This window comes from Plasmodium coatneyi, chromosome 14 (assembly GCF_001680005.1).
Source record: "Plasmodium coatneyi strain Hackeri chromosome 14, complete sequence".
Classification (NCBI taxonomy): Eukaryota; Apicomplexa; class Aconoidasida; order Haemosporida; family Plasmodiidae; genus Plasmodium; species Plasmodium coatneyi.
The window spans coordinates 1,469,440-1,492,503 of record NC_033569.1 but is presented as its reverse complement, the minus strand read 5'-3'; the positions used below and the strand labels follow the sequence as shown (position 1 = coordinate 1,492,503).

The window sequence follows — 23,064 nt, the reverse complement described above, 5'->3', positions numbered from 1 at the left end:
TGCCCTTATATATGTAATAATTAGAAAAGGGTAAATAATATTAGGTGTGTTTTGAGTAGTCACCTTTAATCCAATAATAGTGTGTACAAGTAAGGGAACATATAAAAAGTTAACGTTCTTTCCCTTTCTTGTTTATTATGCGACTTCCTTTAACACATTTTATTCTTACTCTGTATTAGGTTAACCATATGGAATGATTCTGCTGTACATATATATATATTTATAGTAGTTTATCATTCCTTGAAAAAATTAAACAACACATATATATTATTATTGAAGAAACAAGAAGTGAAAATCCCACACACTTACCAATCATCATAGAACAAACAAACAGGCGAAATTCCCATATACTTTGCTATTTCACATATGTGAACAACACAACACAAACTCTTAACACATATTTATTATACACACATATATAGAAGCACATATATATATTAACCATGTCAGATACGGCACCATTGAATGTAAGGAGAAATCTTCTGAAGGAGAAAGGGAGGGTCTAAGGAACGGAAGCAGGAGTTTACTCCTTCTTCCTTCCTTCTTTTCCTTCTTTCTTTTTTTTCTTTCTCCTTTTTTTTTACACTACGAAAGAGCACATAAAAGGGAGGAAGCACATATATATGAATATTTCCTGCGTATAATATAATTAAATAATAAAAAGAAAAATGAAGGAAAATACATATATATAGAAAAACGTACACACTTACACATATTTCCTACTCTTCTTTTTGTCAACTGTATATTTGCAGCCGTCCAATGAAAGAAGTTTCCCTTCATATAAAAATTTCTATGAGAAATTCGAAAGCAGCAAGGAAACAAAATGTACAGATAGTGATCCTTGCGGCAGAGAAGTAGAAACTTATGGCTTGAATAGTAGGAATCTTAGGAGGCATGAGGCAAAAATTAAGAGTGCACTGGCCTATATATACAAAGAGTACAGAACAAATAAAAAATCACCCGAAAGTGAAGCGCGCCACTTTCTATATTATTGGTTAGGTGATAAAATATCTAAGAATGCAATAGAGGCAAAGCCCAATTTTCACACTGCCATACGTCTTATTTGCAGCGCTATAAATAGTCCCCCTGAGAAAGAATCATGTGAAATTCCCTGTGATAATCCTACAGAAGCTATTTTCCCCCACAGGAAAAAAATATTCGACTATACTTACGACTATGACACCATAGAAAAGGACTTACAGACTGATGATTCCGATTGTAAGGGTAAATGGTCAAGTTATCTAGAGGAAATTGATAAAGCATGTACTGCTGTAAGGGGTGATTGCACAACAAAGACAAATCCGGGGGAGAAGGAATATTGTGAAAAATTCGAAGCGACGTACGGTGTATATTGTAAGGCGGCGAAACTTCCAAAAATGCAGTGTGAATTAAAATCTACACAAGAAAAAATGGAACGCGAAGGACAATCAGCAGCTTCCAGAGCAGAAGCAGAATTAAATGAAGCTGTTCGTTCCGCCACCACCACTTCTTCCCTTTCTTCCATAATCGGCACCTTAGGATTCACGATTGCCCCTTTCTTATTATACAAAGTAAGAATCCAAAATTTTCAAAATTTTAAAAAATAAAAAAATTGAATCATTTAACACCACCCTCCTTCCACCTACCACCCCTAACAACCTTCCTTCTGCCCAATCACACCTAACAACCCACCAACCACCCATATAACCACCTTCCTTCCACCACCAATCACCTAACAACACCTTCCTTCCACCTACCACCCCTAACAACCATCCTTCCACCGACCACCCCTAACACAATCTTCCTTCCATCTACTACCGCTAACACAACCTTCCTTCCCTGCAGTATAAGCCATGGTCTTCTTGGTTTGGTAACCATTCTGGAAATGGAAGAAGAGGAAGAAACAGAAGGTCAATGGGGCCTAACATTGATACATTGACGGAAGGAGCTTCAACAGTGGACTTCACAGAAAGTTCGGAAACAAGTTCCACGTTTGATCCCACTACAGTACGTCCTGCTATTGCATATACAAGACAGTCAACAGTACCATCTACCAGCAGAGAAGGAAGAGAAGGAGCAGGAACAAATGCAAATAATAATACACCAGGTCATCATCAAAGAACGAATGTAGGTTACGGGAACATGTAACAGTGTCGCTGTGTAACACTTTGGAATGTTGAATGAGTGTGTGCCCCCTCCCTCAAGAGGGGGAGCGACGCATAAATGACCACCGTGCAGACAGTTTATATATAGTGTAAGGAACAAAAAAGAGACACTTTCTTTTTTTTTCCTCCATTCCTTTTCTTTCCTTTCTTACTTTTCTTTTTTTTTCCTTCCTTCTTTTATTCATTCCTTCCTTTTTTCCCTTCCTTCTTTTCCTCATATTTTTTCTTTTCTTTTTTTCCTTCCTTATTTTCTTCATATTTCATTACTTTTTTTCCTTCTTACATTTGTATATTTTTGAATAACAACTTGAGATAAGTTACCCCCAAAAAGGAGCGCGAAAAGAACAAAAAAAAAAAAAAAAAAAGGAAGGTGCTGATCTCCTTAAAAAAGTGCTTATGTATTCTAAAAAACAAGCAAAAAAAATTGTCCAAAAAAAAGAAATTGCCCTAATTATAAATTTGTCACAAAAAACGTGTCAAAGCAAAATTACACGGCGTAAAAATTGTCCAAAAAAGAAGGAAAAATGCCCTAATATAAATTTGTCACAGAAAAAATTACACAAAAAAAAAAATTGTCAAAAAAAAAAAGAAATGCGCTAATTATAAATTTTGTCACACAGAAAAAATTGCACCAAAAAAAAAAATTTGTCAAAAAAATTTTGTCCAAAGAAAAATGTGCCCTAATATAAATTTGTCACACGGAAAAATTGCACAAATAAAAAAAGGTGTCCAAAAAGGAAAAAAAATGCCCTAATATAAATTGTCCAAAAAAAAAGAATGCCCTAATATAAAAATTTGTCACACAGAAAAAAATGCACAAAAAAAAAGTTGTCCAAAGGAGAAAAAAATGCCTAATATAAATTTTATCACACAGAGAAAATTGCAAGTATAATATTAGCCAAAAGAAATTGTCCAAAAAAAAGAAAAATGCCCTAATATAAATTTTGTCACACAGAAAAAAATTGCACAAAAAGAAAGGAAAAAAAAAAGAGCAAGAAGGAAAAAATGAGGATGAATGAATCAGTGGGAGAGTATGGCATTTCGCATTTAGGGTGTGAGGGTTCCGCATTCAGGGGTATGGGATTTCGTATTTAGGGAGTAGGATTTCACACTTATAATTCAGAGTTTCATGCTGTAAGAACAACAATATGGCCTGTTGTTTAATAATTTAGAGATGTATGTGCACCCCGAAGGGTGCATAAAAAAAAAAAAAAAAAAAAAAAAAAGAGGAAAAAAAAATAATAAAGCAAAATAGGAAAGAAGGAGAAAAGGTCATTTTGTTCCCTTCCACATTGTATAAACTATGTTTGGTCATTTATGTCCTCCAAAGGGGGCACATTATATTCATTGAATGTGTTACATCACATATGGTGTGTTACGTTTACATGTTCTGATAACCTACCATCCCGCGACCCCGTGTATTATTATTTGCTCTTTCCCTTCCCCCGGTAGACGGCCTTGTGTTGTATGCACCAGATCCTACTGTGGAATTTTCACTTGCATCCAGTACGGAATCCGTTGTGGAAGCTTCCCTTAGAGTATCAAAGTCGCTTTCAACTGCCGTTCTCCTTTTTCTGCTTTTTCTTCTTCCTCCAGAATGGATACCGAACCAAGAAGACCATGGTTTATACTGAAAGAAAAGAAGGAAGGAAGTTTTATAGGGAAAGGTTTTAAAAAGGTTTAGGTGGCTAAAATGAAGAAGGGTGTTAGAAGGAAAGGGTTAGAAGGAAGGAAGGTTGTGTTAGGGGTGGTTGGTGGGTGGAAGGAAGGTGTTGTTAGGTGGGTTGTTGTTAGGGTGGTTGGTCGGAGGAAGGTTGTTAGGGGTGGAAGAAAGGGTTTAGAAGGAGGGGGTCTAAGGAAGGAAGGTGTCTAAGGAGGAAGGAAGGAGGAACGAGGAAGGGAAGGAAGAAAGGGTGTAAGGAAGGAGGGGGTCTAAGGAAGGAAGGTGTCTAAGGAGGAAGGAAGGAGGAACGAGGAAGGGAAGGAAGAAAGGGTGTAAGGAAGGAGGGGAGATCTAAGGAGGGGGAAAAATTCTATTATTTATATTTCGCAACTGTTTTTGTAATTCTTACCTTATATGCGAGGAAAAGGAGTGCAGGTAATTCTAGTAGTGCTAAGGTACCAAAAGCAGAAGAAAGAGAAGAAGCTTTATTTGCTTTATTTAATGCTTCGTTTAGTTGGGATTGTGTGGATTGTGCTTGCCGTTCTGCACGCTGTTTGTCTGTTTTTAGTTGTTCCAATTTAGATTTTTCTGTGCAGTAAAAGTTTAACGCTTCCGCGGTATTACAATGTGACCTGTACTTGTTCTTGAAGACGGAACAATATGACCCAGCAATAGGACTCTCCTCTGCTGTGCAAACTGATTCCAAATTTTTACATGCTATGGAAACTTCTTTTAGGTATTCTAACCACTGTTTTTCACAGTTGGGCCAACTCTTCAGTAAGCCGGCGTTTATGGTATCGTGCTCGTAATAATATTCATATACTTTTTTCATTTGGGGGAGGAGGTTTTTATTAACATTAGTGTATGTAACATTACATTTCTTCCTACGGGAAGACACTTTGAACGTACTATAAATATCTCCCAGGAGGTCTGACAAATTTTTATCAACTAAATTCTTCCCGTATTTATCTCCCAACCAATAATAAAAAAAATAACACGGTACATCTCCAAATGTCCCTAGTCCATTCTGCGTACATGCGTAACAATAGGCATGTGCGATTTTCGTAGCGTCTGTAATAATGTCTCCACACCCCTGGAAGTTACTTTGTAATTTACTCACTAACCCCTGAACACTATCATCAGGGTTATCGCAGTTCTCCGTATCACCATCATTGAACAACTTATAATATAGCCTATATGAACTTAATCGTTCTGCAGGTGATGTCTGCAAATATATAATTAGCAGGGAAGTAAGAATACATAATTACACGTTTCCATGTGTTCCTTATGATTTCATTATACTACGTACGGAGTTTGGCGTACACATCACATATGTGCATAATCATTTTAAGGAGACTTAAAATACTATAAATTCTTTTTTTACCACTGCTGATGACATTGTTATTATGTATTCTTCCTATATAGTAAATTTATATATTAGAAGTTGTGTGTTGTTCCTTCCTATATATATATGTATTCATAACAAACATGTGAGAGTGCTGTTCGTTCTATGATGATTATGAATATGAAATAGGAATATGAAATTTGTACTCTACCGACAACAGCAGACACACTGCTCAAAACTTTTCAAGGAACAATGATAATACATTATACAAATATATATAAGATAATTATATGTACATTTAATAAAGCTAAAAATAGGAATAAATGTATGGACATAGTGAAGTTAAAAAGGAAAAAAACAAATCAAAACAGAGGATACATTACTATGTAGAAGTATAACATGAATTAAAAGGTAAGGGAGTGAAGGTTAGTTCAAATAGTGCATAATGTGCATATGTTCATTCATACAAAATGAGTTGTTTATGGTGTTTTTGTCAAGAGAGAAAGGGAAAAAAAAGTTCAAAAAGTTTATTATTACTTAGTGTTCTTAAAAAAAAAAAAAAAAAGTCCATCATACGCGTTGGAACACATTAACATGTGCAAAAAATATTTAATGTGCACCCCAAAGAAGAGGGGAGGAGAAATGCAGCTCAAATGAATCTGGTGCACATAATGTAGTATACACATCCTTTCCCATATGGATGAACTCTTTGTATCATAATTATAAGAGAAAAAAGAAAAGAAAAGAAGTAAAGGAAGAAAAGAAAAGAAGTAAAGGAAGAAAAGAAAAGAAGAAAGAAAAGAAGAAAGAAAAGATAGAGAAGGAATAGAAGGAACTTTTATTACTAGTGAGAAGGCATGAATGGAAAGGTGAAGTATGTAGTGTAAAATGCTATTATAAAGGATGTATACATTCCTATTTACGAAAATAACTCACGTAATTCCTTTTATTATGTAATTTTCATTTATTTCATGAGTTCAAACGTCCTGTTACATATGGATAAGCATGTACACATGTGATAAGGGAAGGGGGAGGAGAAGAATGTTCTTCCTGTGCACATGTGCATATATGAACTGTATACAATAGATGTGCACGTTAAAAATTATTAATAATTCTTTTTTAGCAATAGTAGAACATAAAGTGAATAGAATACATGGTCAAATTTTTCTTACTCAAAAAAAAATAAATTGTGTTCATCCCCCCCCCCCTCCTCTTATTGTATACATTAGAGGAAGTATGTGTATAGTAATAGCAGTGTTCTGAAGTAGTTTTGCACATTTGAATAATATAATTGATATATGTATGGAATATATATAAAAAAACTTAACCATTTCCTTTTTTTTTTTTTTTTTTTTATTCTATTTACTCAATACATTTGCTCGTTCCTACATTTTTATGCCTTAATTATATATACATATGCTGATACTGATACATACACATATGTATATGTATGTGTAATATGTGCTAGCACTACTACTACTATTATTCCAAAAAATTAGAAGTGTAATATGTGTACGTATGGTTTTCACAGAATAAAAGTGCAAAACTTTGACATATATTCATATTTCACATTCATACTCATCCATATTCATATTCATAATCATAATCACTGTTGAAGAAGTACAACATTTGTATTTCCCCCTCTTTCGAATATATATATATATAGAGGAAAGTTTTTAATATAAACTCACATTATACACACATCTAGAAGAATATATTAACCATGGTAGTAACGGTGGATGTTACTTCTTCAGTTCAAAAATGCATACGCAAATATTACTCATATAATATTGCTTATGTATAATATAATAAAGCAACAAAAGGAGAATACATATAGAAAAGCGTACAATTACACATATTTTCACTTCTTTCCGTCACCCAAATATTTGCAGCCGACCGATCCAACAAGTTTCCCTTCATACAAGGATTTCTATCAGGAATTCAAAGACAGCAAGGAAACGCAGTGTGACAATGGAAATGGTTGCAGCACAGAAGTACAACAGTATTCCTTGGGAACTAAGGGTCTCGGAGGGCATGAGTTCCATGTTCAGAAAGCATTGGCCTACTTACTCAAAACATACGGAGACAAGGGAAGTAAGAAATCACTGGAATGTACAGCACGCCATTTCTTTTATTATTGGTTAGGGGATATAATATCTAATGGCAACTGGAAAAGTAGCAATTTCCCAGCTGACATAAGTGTTATTTGCAGAGCTATAAATCAGCCTTCTGGGAAACAGCCATATGGAATTCCCTGTGATAATCCTGACAAAGAAATCTTCAGTAAAAGGAAAGCCATATTCGATTATTCGTACAACTACAGCAGGATAAAGGAAATTTTAGAAAATGGTGGACCCAATTGTAATAGGGGCTGGTTGAACTACCTAAAGGATGTGTCCATAGCATGCCAAGATGTAGAAAAAGATTGCGCAGGAAGGAAGGAAGAAAATGAGGGAAGGGTATATTGTGAAGAATTCAAAACAAAATACGTCCAATATTGTAATACGGCGAAGCTCTCAGAACTGAAATGTGAATTAAAATTTGCACAAGAAAGAATAGTGTCCGAAGCATCAAAAACAGCAACCTCCATAGCAAACGATGCCGTAGGTAAAGCCACCACGACAGCTTCCCTTACTTCCACAATGGTCGCAGTGGGACTACAAACAATACTTCTCTTTTTATATAAGGTACAGCTACGATTGAAATACATAGACAATATAACTGAACCAGCAAACATCATTTCTATGAGCAGTAGTTATAGGAATAAACGACATAATATATGGATGTGTGTACTACATGCTTCCATACTCTCTTCCTTTCCCTTTTAACCCCTCCTTCTTACTTCCCTCCATTTTTGCTCTCTCGAAATTGTCCTTCCTTCTCTTTTTTCTTTTTACTTTTTCCCTTAAAAGTGTTTCCTTCCTTCCCTTCTTTCCTTAGACCCTTCCTTTCCTTTCTTCCTCCATAGACCCTTTCTCTTTCCTTCACCCCCTCTTTCTTCAGTATACCCCTCTTTCTTCCTGGTTTGGTAATCATTCTGCAGGAAGAAAAAGAAGAAGAAGATCCCCCGTAAACAACTTAGATGTTTACACAGATGACAGCTCCACAATAGCTTCAACATTCGATTCAACAGAATACTCCACAACATATACTACACGATCATCCACCGGGGAAGGAAGAGCAAATAGTAATAATAGAATAGTACAGCAGCAGCAAGGACAGAATATAAGTTATCATAGAACATAGAACACTGAAGAAGTGGACACCGAAAGGACATAAAGAAACGCATAGTTTATATGCAGTATACAGGAATAGAATAACATTTTTCTTCTTCTCCCCTTTTCTTTTTCCCCCTTTCTTGCCGCTTTATATATATGAATAGTTGCATATGGGAAAAATACTCCCGAGCAGAGGGCGCAAAGAAAAAAAGAAAAGGTGCTTACCCTCCTCAAAGAGGTATTTTTGTATTTTTAAAAAAAAGGAAAATAAAAAATATTATGCAGATAAAAACTTCTAAAGAAAGAGGAATGAACATTTTTAATCTTCAGTAAAGAAATTTCCCAACAAATCAGAATGAAGTGAAGGAGGAAACTTTTGTTTTCTTCTTCGAACTTATATTGATTACACACTAATATGAACACCTTAGTACAATACAAAAAAGAGAAAATTTAAAAAAAAAAAAAAAAAAGTGAACGCGAACGGGAGGAACAAAAAAAAAGGTAAAGAGGCATGGGATGCAGGGTTAACACAATCGTTCAGAAAAAAAAAAAAAATAAAATAAAGAAAGAAATGCCATTTTGCCCCTTTTACACTGCATGAACCCTATGATTATTTATATCACCCCCTTCCGAAGAGGGGGAGAGGGACACACTTTTCCAATTTTACATATTCTGATAACTAATATTCCGGTGACCCTGTTTATTATTTGTTCTTCCTCTTCTGGGTTGCTCGTCATATATGCTAGAGTTATCTATTGATTCTGCTTTGGAAGCGTCCGTTGAATATTCTGTTGGACCTATTGTTGAACCGTTCTCTGTTGCGTATTCCGTAAGCGTATCGAAGTTGCGCCTGATGGCGGATCTTTTCTTTCTGTTGCTTCCTCCCCCAAAGAAGTTTTTTATCCCAGGAGGTAGATGATTGTACTGAAAGGAAGGAAAGGAAAGGAAAGGAAAGGGGTGTGGAAATATGTATTACACATATGAAACAACTTCTTATATTCTTTTTTTTTAAAAAAAAAAGAAAAGAGGTGAGGAGGAAAAATATTAATAAATGTTATTATTCATATATTTTAAAATGTGTGCGTATAATGCTAATTACCTTATATAGGTAGAATGCCAGTGCTGGAATTCCAATTAATGCAGCTGCGCTGGAGACAGCAGCAGGAGTGTTGGAGGTGGTGGTGGGGGGGGATATTGTTTCTGCTTCCAGCACTGTAGGTTTCTGTACGTGGTCTAATTTAGATTTCAATTCTGATGGTTTTGGAATATTGCTGCCATCACTCTTATTGGAAATTTTTTTAAAATAAGTACAACATATCCCCTTTAAATTTTTACCTGGTCCACAATAGTCCTCCATTTTTTCATATGCTTCGGCAGCTCTTTGCAGGTAATCGGAATATCCTTCAGTACAATTAGACCCGGAAGTCTGGGATTTTCCTATGCACCCCTCTATAGTTGCATAATCAAGAGAATAATCAAATAGTGTTTTCATTGGACCGAAATGTTCTTGGGTAATATCAGTGCATATGAGTCCACGATCAATAGCGGTAAGCGCGCTCCCCAGGGCACCGTAGATTTCACCCATAATTTTTGAAAATGGATTACTGTGGCTTACACTTCCCCATACTTTATTCCCTAACCAATAATAGAAAAGGTCATATACAGGACCATTCATATTTCTTCCGTTTCTCCCATTATATACGTAACACCAGGCATTAACAATGTTATCAATATGCCCTCCAATCTTTCCATAAGGTTTCAATGCATTCTTCACATTAGTCTCCACGGTTCCTCCTCTCTTCCATATCATATCTTCCTCAGAGCATTTCACACCCACGTCAAATCTGTTGTACTTTTCTTTTGAAGGGAAATTCTCCAATTTGCAGTCCTATAAATATAATTCGTAAAAAATAGGTATGTGTTCCTAGATGCTGTCATGATATGATGACGGATAAAAATGTTATATGTAGGCGTTGATTTATGTAAGCACAGGAGAATAAAAGCAACCTGCTCAGTGCTTTTTTCTTTTCCCCTCTTTTTCCCCGCAAACATTCACACCACTTACCTCACTATCGGAAAAACTGCCTGAACTGCCCGCTTGATTTGGATTTGGATTTGGATTTGGTTTAGCTCTAGTTCTTAGTTCTGATAGTTCCTTACCACAGTAATCTTCCCCTTCTTTTCCCTTTTTCCCATTAAACCATGCACAATAGGGATGATCCGGTTTATGTGGACACTGCGCCTTTGCAACAATACATGCTCCACTAATTCTTCGCAGGTACTTTGAATATTCCGAACCATCTTTGGTGTCATATTGGTGTGCATTGCTCTGTATGGTAGAGTAGTCATAGAAGAAATCATATACTTCCTTCATCTGTTTAAAGAGATCCCAGTTAACATCAGCATCGTATTTAATTTCACATTTATGATTATAGGGAGCTTCTTTCAGCGTTTCGTATATTTCTTTCATGAAATCCTCCAAGTCTCTATTACCTGTACTCTTCAGGAAATTATCTCCCACCCAATAATAAAAAAAATGACAGGGTGCATCTTTGTATTGTTCTTTTCCCATCAGTGTGTGAGCGCAACAATAAGCATTTGCGATCATTTCCTCCATACCACGCAGTTCGCGGTCCCTGTCTAACTTCCCCTTTAAATCATTTTCCCAATATTGAGACCAAATATCTTTACAAGTACATTTCTTGGAAGAGGCTGTCCAGAATTTACCATAGAAATCCGTATACGAAGGTAAACTATTTGGATGAAATACCTATAATTATAAATGACAAGAATTGGAATATGTATACATACGTACATATATATATAAATATATACTTCCATGTGTGTTCCTATTTGTGTATTCCCGTCTCTCACGCATTCTTCTATATTTCCCTTAAATTATGTATAAAATATTATATATGCTCCCTTCTATGTGCTTGTTTGTTCATATTTGCAAAGAGGAAAGAGCAACACTCAATATTGTTCCTTGCCTTTGACATGGTTCCCACAGGTGTATATATTCCTTTATATGTACAATATAACTTTTTTCAAGAAATTGATCATATAGGTTTGTGCAGAAGAAATATTTGATATTTCCACTTGTTCTATGTTAATTATGGGCGAATATTGGGAATTTTTATTTTTCTTTCCTTCTTTTTTTAAGCAAAGAAACATATTCCTTCTAATTTCTTAATAATAATAATAATAATAACATGCCATATACACATACTTATGTACGTATACGTATCAGAATCATCACATTTATACATAATTAAGGTAAGAACAGGTACGAAACTGAACGAATGAGCATGATATAAAGAAATAATAAAGGGAAGATCAAATTTCTTATGTATTCTGTATCTATGTATTATTTTTTTACATTGTGCACATTCTTTCAAACATTTCCCCTATTATTTATATATTTCTTTTATTATGTGTATAAGCACACCTTTTTTTTCTATTTGACGAAAATTTTCACATGTACTACATACCTTTTATGTTTTATTGTTATGTTTAAAAGGAAGGTTAATTGAAAAATTGTTAATATGCATATTGCATAATTCAATCCAAAAAAAAAAAAGGAGCACAGTCTTCCCTATACCCTTTTTTTCTTTTCGGAATGTGCACATTCGTCTATATGCTCAGTGGAGAAATATATATACTCACAACACAAGTATAGAGAAAAGGAGTATAATACAAAGATATATATATATACTCACATATTTTTTTGTGTTCAAAAGAGAGAGTGAAAATTGGGTTTCTGTTCAAAAGTGAATTTTCTCGTGTGTGCACCCCTCCTGAAATTTGTTATGAAGTAGGCCTTCTCTCTCCCTCCTTATGATCGAACTATTATAACAATTTTCACCCCCTTTCCTTATAATTACAATATAAACAATTTAAACAGAAAATATATATATTATACTATCTGAGTTACATTTTTACTATCCCTCAATCTATATTACATAATAGAATTCACTTTACACCTCCTTCTTTCTCTCTCCGATGAGTATACTACACATAGTTTATTCATATATACATAGAACGTTGTGTACATTAAGGGAAGGGGGAAAGGCAAGAGGATAGGGTAGTTTCAATAGCATAGGAAGTGTACACATTTCATACATATATACATTCCACACATATAAATGAGTTACTTATTATTACTAATAGGAGGAGAAAAATAAAAAGTGGAGCTCTGATTATTTCGTGTGCGTTACGTACATGTACGGAAACTATACAATATATATATGTACGTATTAAGAAAATTCCCCTAATAATTCTCTTAATAATAATCTCCCCTACTCTTTTAAAAAGAGAAATAAATAACCAAAAATAAAATAACAAAAAGCAGGAATTGTATAAATACACACACATGCGAAAAAAGGGATATGTGTACTGCACATATATGAACTGCACTACATGTATGTTCATAATTCTTAATAGCACTCCATTAATAACGCAAAAACAGAAATTAATGATAAGTACCAGAGTTCTTATCTAAAAAACGTGCTTCCCTCCATATATATATGTAGTGACGGAAGAGATATAGGGAGTAATAAATTGTTATGCATAACAAAATACAATTCAATAATATAATAAATGAATAAAGCAGCATATGAGAAGTTTAAATCATTCCAATACATTTTGATCTGTTATTCCATTACAATTTGCTTATTCTTGGCTCATTTATGTACATATGATGCTCCTGGAGGATATGTATAATGTGCTATCGTTGCTTTAAAAATTAAAAAACACATATACTCCTAAGAAAGAAATAAAATTTCATACACTTACCATTCATCCACACACTTACAATCCAATCCAATCATCATAGAACAAACGAAACAAGCATAAATAAAACACAACAAAATTTTTTTGCACATACATACAACACTTCTTTTCCCCTGCCCTTTTATATTGAATGTATAAATAAAACAAAACACAACTTCTAACATATATATAAAAATTCACATTCCACATTATATACATATATACAACAACAACAGAAGAAGAAAATATACAGTACACACATATACAACGAACGAACAACAATGCCAGTACCGGCAAAACAGGTTTCTGCTCTTTCATTGCTTAGAATGAGAATACATAAATATGTGGAGCACATATAATACACTTCATACATCATGTAATTGAAATGCAAAAGTCCACATATATATATATATTGTTAATTACATCTGTAGGCGTCTGATTTTGAGAACTTACCTTCAAAGGCCAATTTTTATAATAAATTCGAAAAAGGCGCAGAAGAGTATGGGGGGAATTACGGACAAGAAATAAAGGCGGTCATAGAGGCAGGAAACAAATTTAAGAATTATACGAAACAAATTTTGAGAGCACTGGGCTATGTGTGCAAAGTATACGGAGAAAGTAAAAAACCATCGAATAATGTGCCCTACCATTTCTTGTACTATTGGTTGGGGGAAAAATTATCTGAGGTTAAAGAGAACGATAGTTTATTTGGAGCGGACATAAGTAATATTAGCGGAAAGGTAAATAATTACTGTGCAGAGGGAAATGGAGTAGTATGTGGAATTCCCGATGATCGTCCTGACAGGAAAACATTCAATGATATGAAAATAATATTCGACTTTTGGTATGACTATGGTGCCATACGAACTCTGCTAGAGAATAGTACGCCCAAGGTTGTTGGTAAATGTAAAAGTTATATGGACGCCGTCAATAATGCTACCAGTGGAGTGGGAACGTATTGTCACGAACCTACGGGGAAGAACTACTGTCAAAACTTTTGGACAGGACAGAGTAAGGAGGACATTGAGCAAAAACTGAGAGAATTGTATACTGCCTTAGAATTAGCACAGCAAAAAATAGCACAGGAAGCACAAGCAGCATCCGCCAGAACCGACGAAGCCGTACGTTCTGCCACCACCACCTCTTCCATCTCTTCCATATTAGGCACATTAGCAGTCACCACGGCTCTTCCATTCTTTTTATATAAAGTAAGTAATAGTAGCAATAAAAAAAAAAGAACTAAATTATTAACAGTATAACAAATATACACTCCTTAAACCCCTTCCTTCCTTAGACCCTTCCTTTCCTTCCTTCCTCCTTCCTTAGACCCCCTTCCCTTCCTTCCTTAGACCCTTCCTTTCCTTCCTTCCTCCTTCCTTAGACCCCCTTCCCTTCCTTCCTTAGACCCTTCCTTTGCTTCCTTAGAACTTCTTTCTTCATTAGATCCTTTCCTTCCTTAGACCCACCCTTCCTTCCTCCTCCTTAGACCCTCCTCTACCTCCTTAAATCCTTACCTTTTCTCCTTAGATCCCTTCCTTCCTTAGACCTCCTTTCCTTAGACCCCTTCACATTTCCTTAGACCTCCTTTGTTTCTTAATCCTTTCAACTGTTCCCCCCTTTTAACCCTAAAACCGGAACCCTCGAAGCGAAATCTTACACCCTTCTTGCCCCTCCCTTCCTTCTCAGTATAAACTTCTACCCTCTTGGTTTGGTAACAATTCTAATGGAAGAAGCAGAAAGAAAAGGTCTACCGCACGAAACCCTGATACGTTCACAGAAGACAGCTTAACGTACGATTCCACGGACACTTCCACAATAGGTTCAACGGATCTAGCCGAAAATTCTACAGTGCGCTCTGGCGTGTACACTACACCGTCCACAAGACAGTCTACGGAGAGGACAAATAATGCACCAGGTCGTCAGAATATAGGTTACCAAAATATGTAACACCTGAATGAAATGTTTATTTCCGGGGAGGCATAAATAACCGTGCACACAGTTTATATATACAGTGTAAGGAAAGGAGCAGAATGACCTTTCTTCCCTAGTTCTTTTTATTTTATCTTTTTCCTTTTCATTGTACTAAAGTATTCATTCTAATGTGTAATCAATATAAGTTCAGAAAAACCTTTTTATTCCATTAGCCTGTTGGCAAACTTTTAGTATATTATTCTTAGTTGTTCGTAATTTCCTTATTGACGATCCAAAATATATGTTCATTTATTTTGTTACAAATTTTTATCTTTATAATTTTCTCTTCATTCTTTTTAAAAAATATATAAATACATTTCTGAAAAGGTCGGCACTTTTCTTTTTTTTTTTTTGCGCCTGTTTTCAGAGTATCTTTCCTCATGCATTTATTCATACATACAAATGTAGGAAAATAAAAAAAGAAAGAAAAGAGAAAAGAAAAAGAAAGCAGACAAGTTGGCTTTTATAAAGGGAACAAAATGGAAGAATATCCCCATCTTAGATGAACACGGATGATAGAGAGGATGCCACTAAACCTAAGGAAAAGCGTGTGAATATCGTCCTTTTTATTCCAATTCGACAGTGCAATAATGGTTGCGAGTGAGAGGATATGAGAAGATGGGAGAAAGGAGGCGGGGGGGCAATAGAAAAGCACTTATTGATACCTTCCCATTCCCAGTGTACATAAAGCGCTTACTTCATTTTTCTCCGCTTTGTTCTTTTACCTGACCCTTTGATCGGATGCTTCGAAATTTTCCACTCCAGTTGGTGTGGAATTCGATTTATGTGCCTCAGATGAGCTGCTTTTAGAAGCTCCGTGAAATGACGCCACTTGGGTGGTTACCCTGCCAAGCGCACGTTACCAAAATAGGGTAGGTTCCCATTCCCACTCCCCACGTTCACGCGGTTGCACTGTGCTCGTATGATTTTATGCACATGTAGAAAACTTTTGGCTTCTTTTTTATTTTTTTACCTCTCCGCGATGCATTTGACTGGTTGCTCACTTTTCTTTCTTTTTTATTTTTTTTTTCGCCTTTTCTTTCTTCTTCTTTTTTTAATACACCCATCGGGAGTAAACTCCCAAAAGTGCTAAACACGAAGTCACATTGCTGTTCTTACACCCAGAATCAGCGAAATAGCAGGCCATATTGTTGTTCTCATTATACCCTAAGACAGCTGAACACCAGGCCACACTGTTGTTCTTGCACCCTAAAACAGATAAATAACAAAACACATGGTTGCTCATGCACCCTAAAATAGCCAAATAGCAGTCAATATTGTTGTTCTTACAAACTGAAACAGCTAAACACCAGGCTATATTGTTGTCCTTTCACCTCAAAACAGCTAAAAACAACGCCACATTATTATCCTTACACCCTAAAACCTTAATTTTCAATGTGAAATACTACACATACACCCGAAAATGCGAAATCCTACACACATCCCTCCATTGATTCATTCACCTTTATTTTATTTTTTTTCCTTCTTTCCTTCTTTTTTTTTTTTCGCAATTTTTTCCCTGTGACAAATTAGGACATTTCTTTTTTCTTTTTTTGCAATTTTTTGTGACAAATTTGTGAGGGCATTTTTCTTTAATAACTCTTCTTTTGGGCAATTTTTTCTGTGACAAATTTATATTAGGGCACTTTTTTTTTCTTTGGACAACTTTTTTTTGTGCAATTTTTTCTGTGTGACAAATTTATATTAAGGCATTTTTTCTTATGATAACTTTTTTTTTTGCAATTTTTTCTGTGACAAAATTTATATTAGGGCAATTTTTTTTTTCTGGACAATTCCATTTTTTGCATAATTTTTTTTTTTTGGGCTAATTTTTTCTGTGTGACAAAATTTATATTAGGGCATTTTTTTTCCATTCGGTAATTTTTTTTTTTTTTTTTTTGCTTTTTTTTCTGTGTCACAAATTTATTTTAGGGCATTTCTTTTTGGGGGGGAAATTTTTTCCCTGTGACAAATTTATATTAGGCCAATTTTTTTTTAAACAACTTATTTGACATTTTTTTTTTTTTGAATTTATATTGGTTACACCTTAACATGAACACCTTAATACAATACAAAGAAAAATATAGAGAATAAAATAGAAGAAAAAGAAAAAAAAAAAGTAAAGAAATAAAAAGAAGTAGAAAAAAAAAAGGACAGTGGAGCGTAGAAAAAATGGGGGTCATTCAGTTTGTTGCACTATATAAACTGTGCTTCGTGTTATTTATATTTCCTGATGGACAGGGAGAGGTAGACATTACATTTAATGGTACATCACATACAATATGTTCTACATGTTCTGATAACCTACCATTCCTCGACCCCCCGCATTATTATTTGCTCTTCTTTCCCCTTCTCTCGTAGATAGTCTTGTGTATTCAGTTGAACGCAGCGTGGTGGAATCTTCCGTTGCGTCCAGTATAGAATCCATTGTGGAAGCTTCCGTTAATGTATCAATGTCACCCCTGATGGATCTTCTTCTTCTGTTCCTTTTTCCTCCATTTCCAGAGTGGTTACCAAACCAAGAAGACCATGGTTTATACTAAAGGGAAGGAAGGTTTATAGGGAAAGGGTGGTAGGTGGTAGGTGGGTTGTTAGGTGGTAGGTGGGTTGTTAGGTGGTAGGTGGGTTGTTAGGTGGTAGGTGGGTTGTTAGGTGGTAGGTGGGTTGTTAGGTGGTAGGTGGGTTGTTAGGTGGTAGGTGGGTTGTTAGGTGGTAGGTGGGTTGTTAGGTGGTAGGGTGGAAGGAAGCGAGGTCTAAGGAGCGAAAGGTGTCTAAGGAAGGTACTTGCTAAGGGAAGGAAAGGGAAAAATACTATTATTTATATTTCGCATACTATAATGTATAATGGTAATATTTTACCTTATACAAAAAGTATGCCAATGCTGGGAATTCTAATGCTGCTAGGGTACCAAAAGCAGAAGAAAGAGTAGAAGCTTTATTTGCTTTACTTTCAGCTTCGTTTAATTTGGTGGATGCTGTTCGTTCGGCAAGCTGCATTCCTTCCCGTGCAGCATCCAATTTAGATTGCAAATCTTGCAGTTTATCATGAATTTGTTGCTTATGTGTTTCTGTCCACATTTTTTTACAGTAATTACCGTTTTTCTTTGTACAATTTTTATCCACAGCTTCATATGCTGCATTTACATCCTGGTAATAACTGTCACATTTCTCAACACCCTCAGACCCAGTATTTTCGAAGAGTTCTTGTATAGTAGGATGGTCATACCAGAAATCGAATATTATTTTTCTGTTAAGGAAGAGGTCCTTGTCAACTGGGTCATCATCACTGGGAATTTCACATGCCTTCCTCCCAGAGGCATTATTTATATATTCGCAAATAGTCCTTATCATAGCTCCGAAGGTAATACTTCCTACACTCTCAGGTAATTTTTCCCCCAACCAGTAATAAAAAAAATTGCGTGCTGTACATTCGGCTGGCGTCGCATTTTCTGGTGATTTTTTATCTGTTTCCCTGTATTCTTTGTATATATAGGCCAGTGCATTTCCAACGTTAACCTTCTGGCTCCCAAGACCCTTATTGTCTAATTTATAATTATCTCTTTCTTCATTGCATTTTTCTGCACATCCTACCTTGCTGTTTTCGAATTTACCATAGTAGTTAGTCCATGAAGGTAAGCTCTTTGCAGGTATTTCCTATAAATATAAATAGTTGGCAAGGAAGAGGGGAGGAGAGGGAAAGTGTGTGGCATATATGTCCTCACTATATGTGTTTATTATGTATATGCTCCATCCTTCCTTGCACCCTTCCAATGTGGTCCTTCCAACATTGACCCCTCCAAATATTCTTCCCTTACCCTTGGTGATGACATGGTTCATGATTTATGTATGTGTATAATGAAGTAATATTAAAATTTTCTGTTTATTTATACATTCAATATAAGGGATGTATGCGAAGTTTTTGCTCGTTTGTTTGTTTCTATGATGATTGTAAGGGTTGAAGTGTATGTAATATTCACTCTTCCCCGAATACTACACATTTGTTAATTTATCGAATAGTAGTATTATGTCACATATACATGTGTACGTATCAAAATAATTACATATGTATATATATGTAGTTAATGCACATACACATATAAACAACTATATGTGTTGGAATGACAAAGAAGTAGAGGCAAAATAAGAAGTCAAAAAAAAAGAAGAGAAGAGAAGGGAAAAAGGGAGGATACACCTCCTTTTTTTTTTACACACAACGTTCCTTTATTTATATTCACTGCCCTCTATTGCATTGTGTTGTACTATTTTATTGTGCTGCACTGTATTATATGGTGTGTTGTTGCATTGTAGAGTTGCACTGTGCTCTGTGAACGTGACTGTTCATAGAAAAATTATATTACTACTTATATATTCTATTTTCTGCTTGCATAGGAATTTGATTTCTTTCCTAATAACAAGTTTCTGCTTGCATTACTCATTTATGCTTAATTGTATTTAAAAAAGGGTCGTAATTAAAAACTGCTCACAAATACATATAGTATACAGTTCATAAATGCACATGTGCAGTAATACTCTCTTCCCCCTCTCCCTTATCACATGTGTGTACATGCTTATCCATATGTAATAGGTACAGTGTGCACGAACTTAAGGAATTAAATTGGAAGGAATGGAAGAAGTCGAAATATTAAATTAAAAGAAATTAGGAGAGTGTTATTTTTTTCTGAATAGGAAGGGAGATGTACACATACATTCCTTATATAATAACATTTTACACCATACACCCCTCCCCCCTTCTCTATTCAGGACTTCTCAGTAATAATAAAAGTTCCTTTTCTCTCTTTTCTTCTCTTTTCTTCTTTGCATACGTTCTTTTTTCTTTCTTCTTTCTTCTTTCTTTTTCCTTATAATTATGATACAAATACCAAATTCGTACTGGATGTGCACATTATGTATTATTTGAGCTACCCCTTCTTTGGAGTGCACATTATGTATTATTTGAGCTACCCCTTCTTTGGAGTGCACATTATATATTTTTTTGCACATGTTAATGTGTACCCCACCCTCCCTTTATTTTTTTTTTTTAAAGAACACTTAGTAATAATAAATTTTTTTGCATTTCTTTTCTTCCTCCTTTTCTTTTGACAAATACACCATGAACAACTCATTTGTATGAATGAATATATGCACATATTATGCACTATTTGGACTAACCTTCACTCCTTCCCCTTTTTAATTCATGTTACCCCTTCTACATAGTAATGTATCCTCTGTTTTGTTTTGTTTTTTTTCTTTTTAACTTCTCTATGCTCATATATTTATTCCTCTTTTTAGTTTAATTATATATGTGCACATATAATTATCTTATATATATTTGTATGATGTACTAGTGTTACTTGAAAAAGTTGAGCAGTGTGTGTGCTGTAAGAAAGAATAAAAAATTTTATATTCCTATTTCATATTCATAATTATAGAACAAACAGCATTCTCACATGAAACATTCTGTATACATATATGAGAAGGAACAACACACATTTCTTATAACATAAATTCACATTATATATATACAACAGAAGAAAAATATACACATATAAATCATGTCAGCAGGGGTAAGGGAAGAACTTTAAGTTGTTCCTATGCCCGTTTAAAATGTTCACATACATATAGTGTACGGCAAACTTCCATTCTCAATATAGTAAAATTACAAGGAACACATGCCAACATCCATATACACATATTTTCACTCTCTTTTCTGCTAACAATATATTTACAGCAACTGAATGAAAAGAATTTCCCTTCACATAAGAATTTCTACAGTAAATTCCAGGGAAGCACGAATGATTGTGCAGGTGAATGCAGGGCTCATTTGGAGTTTAGTGTAAAACCTTTTTCGGGTGAAAGGATTTCGGAAAATGAACTCTGGAGGGCTTGCTGTGCCTTATCTGAAGTGGACGCACAGGACCCGTACTATGGGGAACGTTATAATTTCCTTTATTATTGGATTGGAGACAAATTATGGGAGCAAGTGAAAAGTACCAAAGGGGACAGCGGATTCTTGGGCCCTCTAAATATGATTTGCAAAGATATACAGGGTGCGCATAAAGGTGGGGGACATAAGATTATTTGTGAAAGTATTCGCAGTGAAACTTTTCACAATAGAAAAAGGGTTCATGATTATTCTTATGATTATAATTACGTAGAAGGTGTGTTAAAGGATGTTGAATCCAATTGTGACCCACAGTGGTCGGCTTACCTAAAGGAAGTTTCCACAGCATGTAAGGCTGTGGAGGCAAAATGCACGGCAGGGCACGAATATAGTAAGGATGAATACTGTTCCGCCTTTAACAATAAGTACAGAGTTTATTGCCGTGCTGCGGAACTGTCTAAACTGAAATGTAAACCACCAACTGCAGAAGTAAAGGATGAGGCATGTTCCTGCAAGGATAAGGAATTACAGAATCAGCAGCTATCAAATCAATTATCTCAAACTCAGGAAAACTTGCGTGGTGCCACCACCACAGCAAGCATCACCTCTATCTTTGGCACCTTAGCAACTACGGCTCTTCCATATCTATTATATAAGGTATATTTTTTAATGGAACTATAGATAGAGAGTTATTTACCAAATATTTAGTTCTATAAATAATAAATATGATAAGTAAACGATAGTACTCCTTTAATCTCTTCCTTCCTACCACCCTACCACCTAACACAACCTTCCTTTCACCAACCACCACCCTAATAACCTTCCTTCCACCACCCTTACAACCTTTCTTCCACCTAACAACCACCCTAAACAAACTTTCATTCTTCCACCGCTAACACATTCTTCATTCTAATATCCCTAACAACACTCCTTCCACCAAGCACCCATAACAACCCCTTCTTCCACCCACCTACCACCCCTAACACAACCTTCCTTTCCTTCCCTCCTCCTTAGAACCTCCCTTTGCTTCGACCCCTAACAACCTTCCTTAGACCCTCCTTCCTTCCAGCCCTAAGAACCTTTTTTCTATCACACCCTAACCATGTTCCTTCCACCTACCACCTAACAACATCATTCTAACACCCCTAACAACGTTCCTTCCTCCTTAGAGTACCTCTTTCCTCCTCATTAGTCCTGTTCTTCCATCCCTCCTTAAACCCTTCTTCCTCCTCCTTAGACCCCATCCTACCTTAGACCTTCCTTTCCTTCCCTCCTTAGACCACTTCGTTTCTTCCACCAACCATCCTTAAAAACCTTCCTTCCCTTCAGTATAAACCATGGTCTTCTTGGTTTGGTAACCATTCAAATGGAGGGAGAAATAGAAGAGGAAAAAGATCAGCCGGACACGAATTTGATACGTTAACGTACGATTCAACGGACACTTCCACAATAGGTCCAACAGAAAGTTCCACAGTAAGTTCCTCTGCTGCCAAATACACAAAACAGCTTGCCAGAGGAAGAGAAGGAAAAGCGAATAATAGTACGCCGGGTCACCGGAACAATGTAGGTTACAGTCGCATGTAGGCTGGATAAGAAGGTCCGTCAAGTGACAAGGGTTACCGCCAATAGTTCGTATAGTGCGAAAGCAGAATGCCCCCAACACATTCTGTCCTTCCCTTTTTTTTTTTTCTTCTGTTCCTTCCTTTTCTTTTTTTCCTTCTTTTCTTTTTTTCTTTATATGTTTTTTTATCCCTTTTCTTCATATTTCTCCTTTTCGCTTCCTTCCATTTGTATGTATGAATAACTGTATAAAGGAGCGCGAGAATAGTAGCGGGAACTTTCGCGAACCCTTACGCACAATTTTTGAAACAATTTTTCAAATGTACATAATTAGAACTTAAAAGAGAAGGAAAAGAAAGTATTATTAAGATTAAAAAAATATATATTTTGAAGTCAAAATTTTTATAACAGAATGAATAAGCATTTTTTTTAATTCTTCATTAAAAGAAGAAATTATCCTGAACAAGTCAAAATAAAGTGAAAAAAAAAAAAAATTTTTTAACTTACACTTA

At 35.4% G+C, this 23,064-nt stretch overlaps 4 protein-coding genes across 4 annotated transcripts; 1 reads left to right on the top strand and 3 right to left on the bottom strand.

The window, feature by feature from the left end:
- Positions 1 to 443: 443 nt before the first annotated feature.
- Positions 444 to 23,033, top strand: PCOAH_00054400 (KIR-like protein; the record flags this gene model as incomplete). Its single annotated transcript, XM_020062220.1, has 8 exons — positions 444 to 467; positions 753 to 1,550; positions 7,045 to 7,710; positions 13,602 to 14,348; positions 14,827 to 15,083; positions 20,884 to 21,649; positions 22,322 to 22,572; positions 23,000 to 23,033. 8 exons carry the CDS (start codon positions 444 to 446, stop codon positions 23,031 to 23,033), a joined length of 3,543 nt encoding a protein of 1,180 aa, XP_019917608.1.
- Positions 3,526 to 5,153, bottom strand: PCOAH_00054430 (KIR-like protein; the record flags this gene model as incomplete). The annotated part of the gene is made up of 3 exons (XM_020062223.1): positions 3,526 to 3,774; positions 4,217 to 5,019; positions 5,117 to 5,153. 3 exons carry the CDS (start codon positions 5,151 to 5,153, stop codon positions 3,526 to 3,528), a joined length of 1,089 nt encoding a protein of 362 aa, XP_019917651.1.
- PCOAH_00054420 (KIR protein) lies at positions 9,428 to 10,942 on the bottom strand (the record flags this gene model as incomplete). Its single annotated transcript, XM_020062222.1, has 2 exons — positions 9,428 to 10,258; positions 10,436 to 10,942. 2 exons carry the CDS (start codon positions 10,940 to 10,942, stop codon positions 9,428 to 9,430), a joined length of 1,338 nt encoding a protein of 445 aa, XP_019917767.1.
- Positions 17,944 to 18,941, bottom strand: PCOAH_00054410 (KIR-like protein; the record flags this gene model as incomplete). Its single annotated transcript, XM_020062221.1, has 2 exons — positions 17,944 to 18,765; positions 18,927 to 18,941. The coding sequence occupies 2 exons, from the start codon at positions 18,939 to 18,941 to the stop codon at positions 17,944 to 17,946; spliced, it is 837 nt and encodes a 278-aa protein (XP_019917886.1).
- Positions 23,034 to 23,064: the final 31 nt, after the last annotated feature.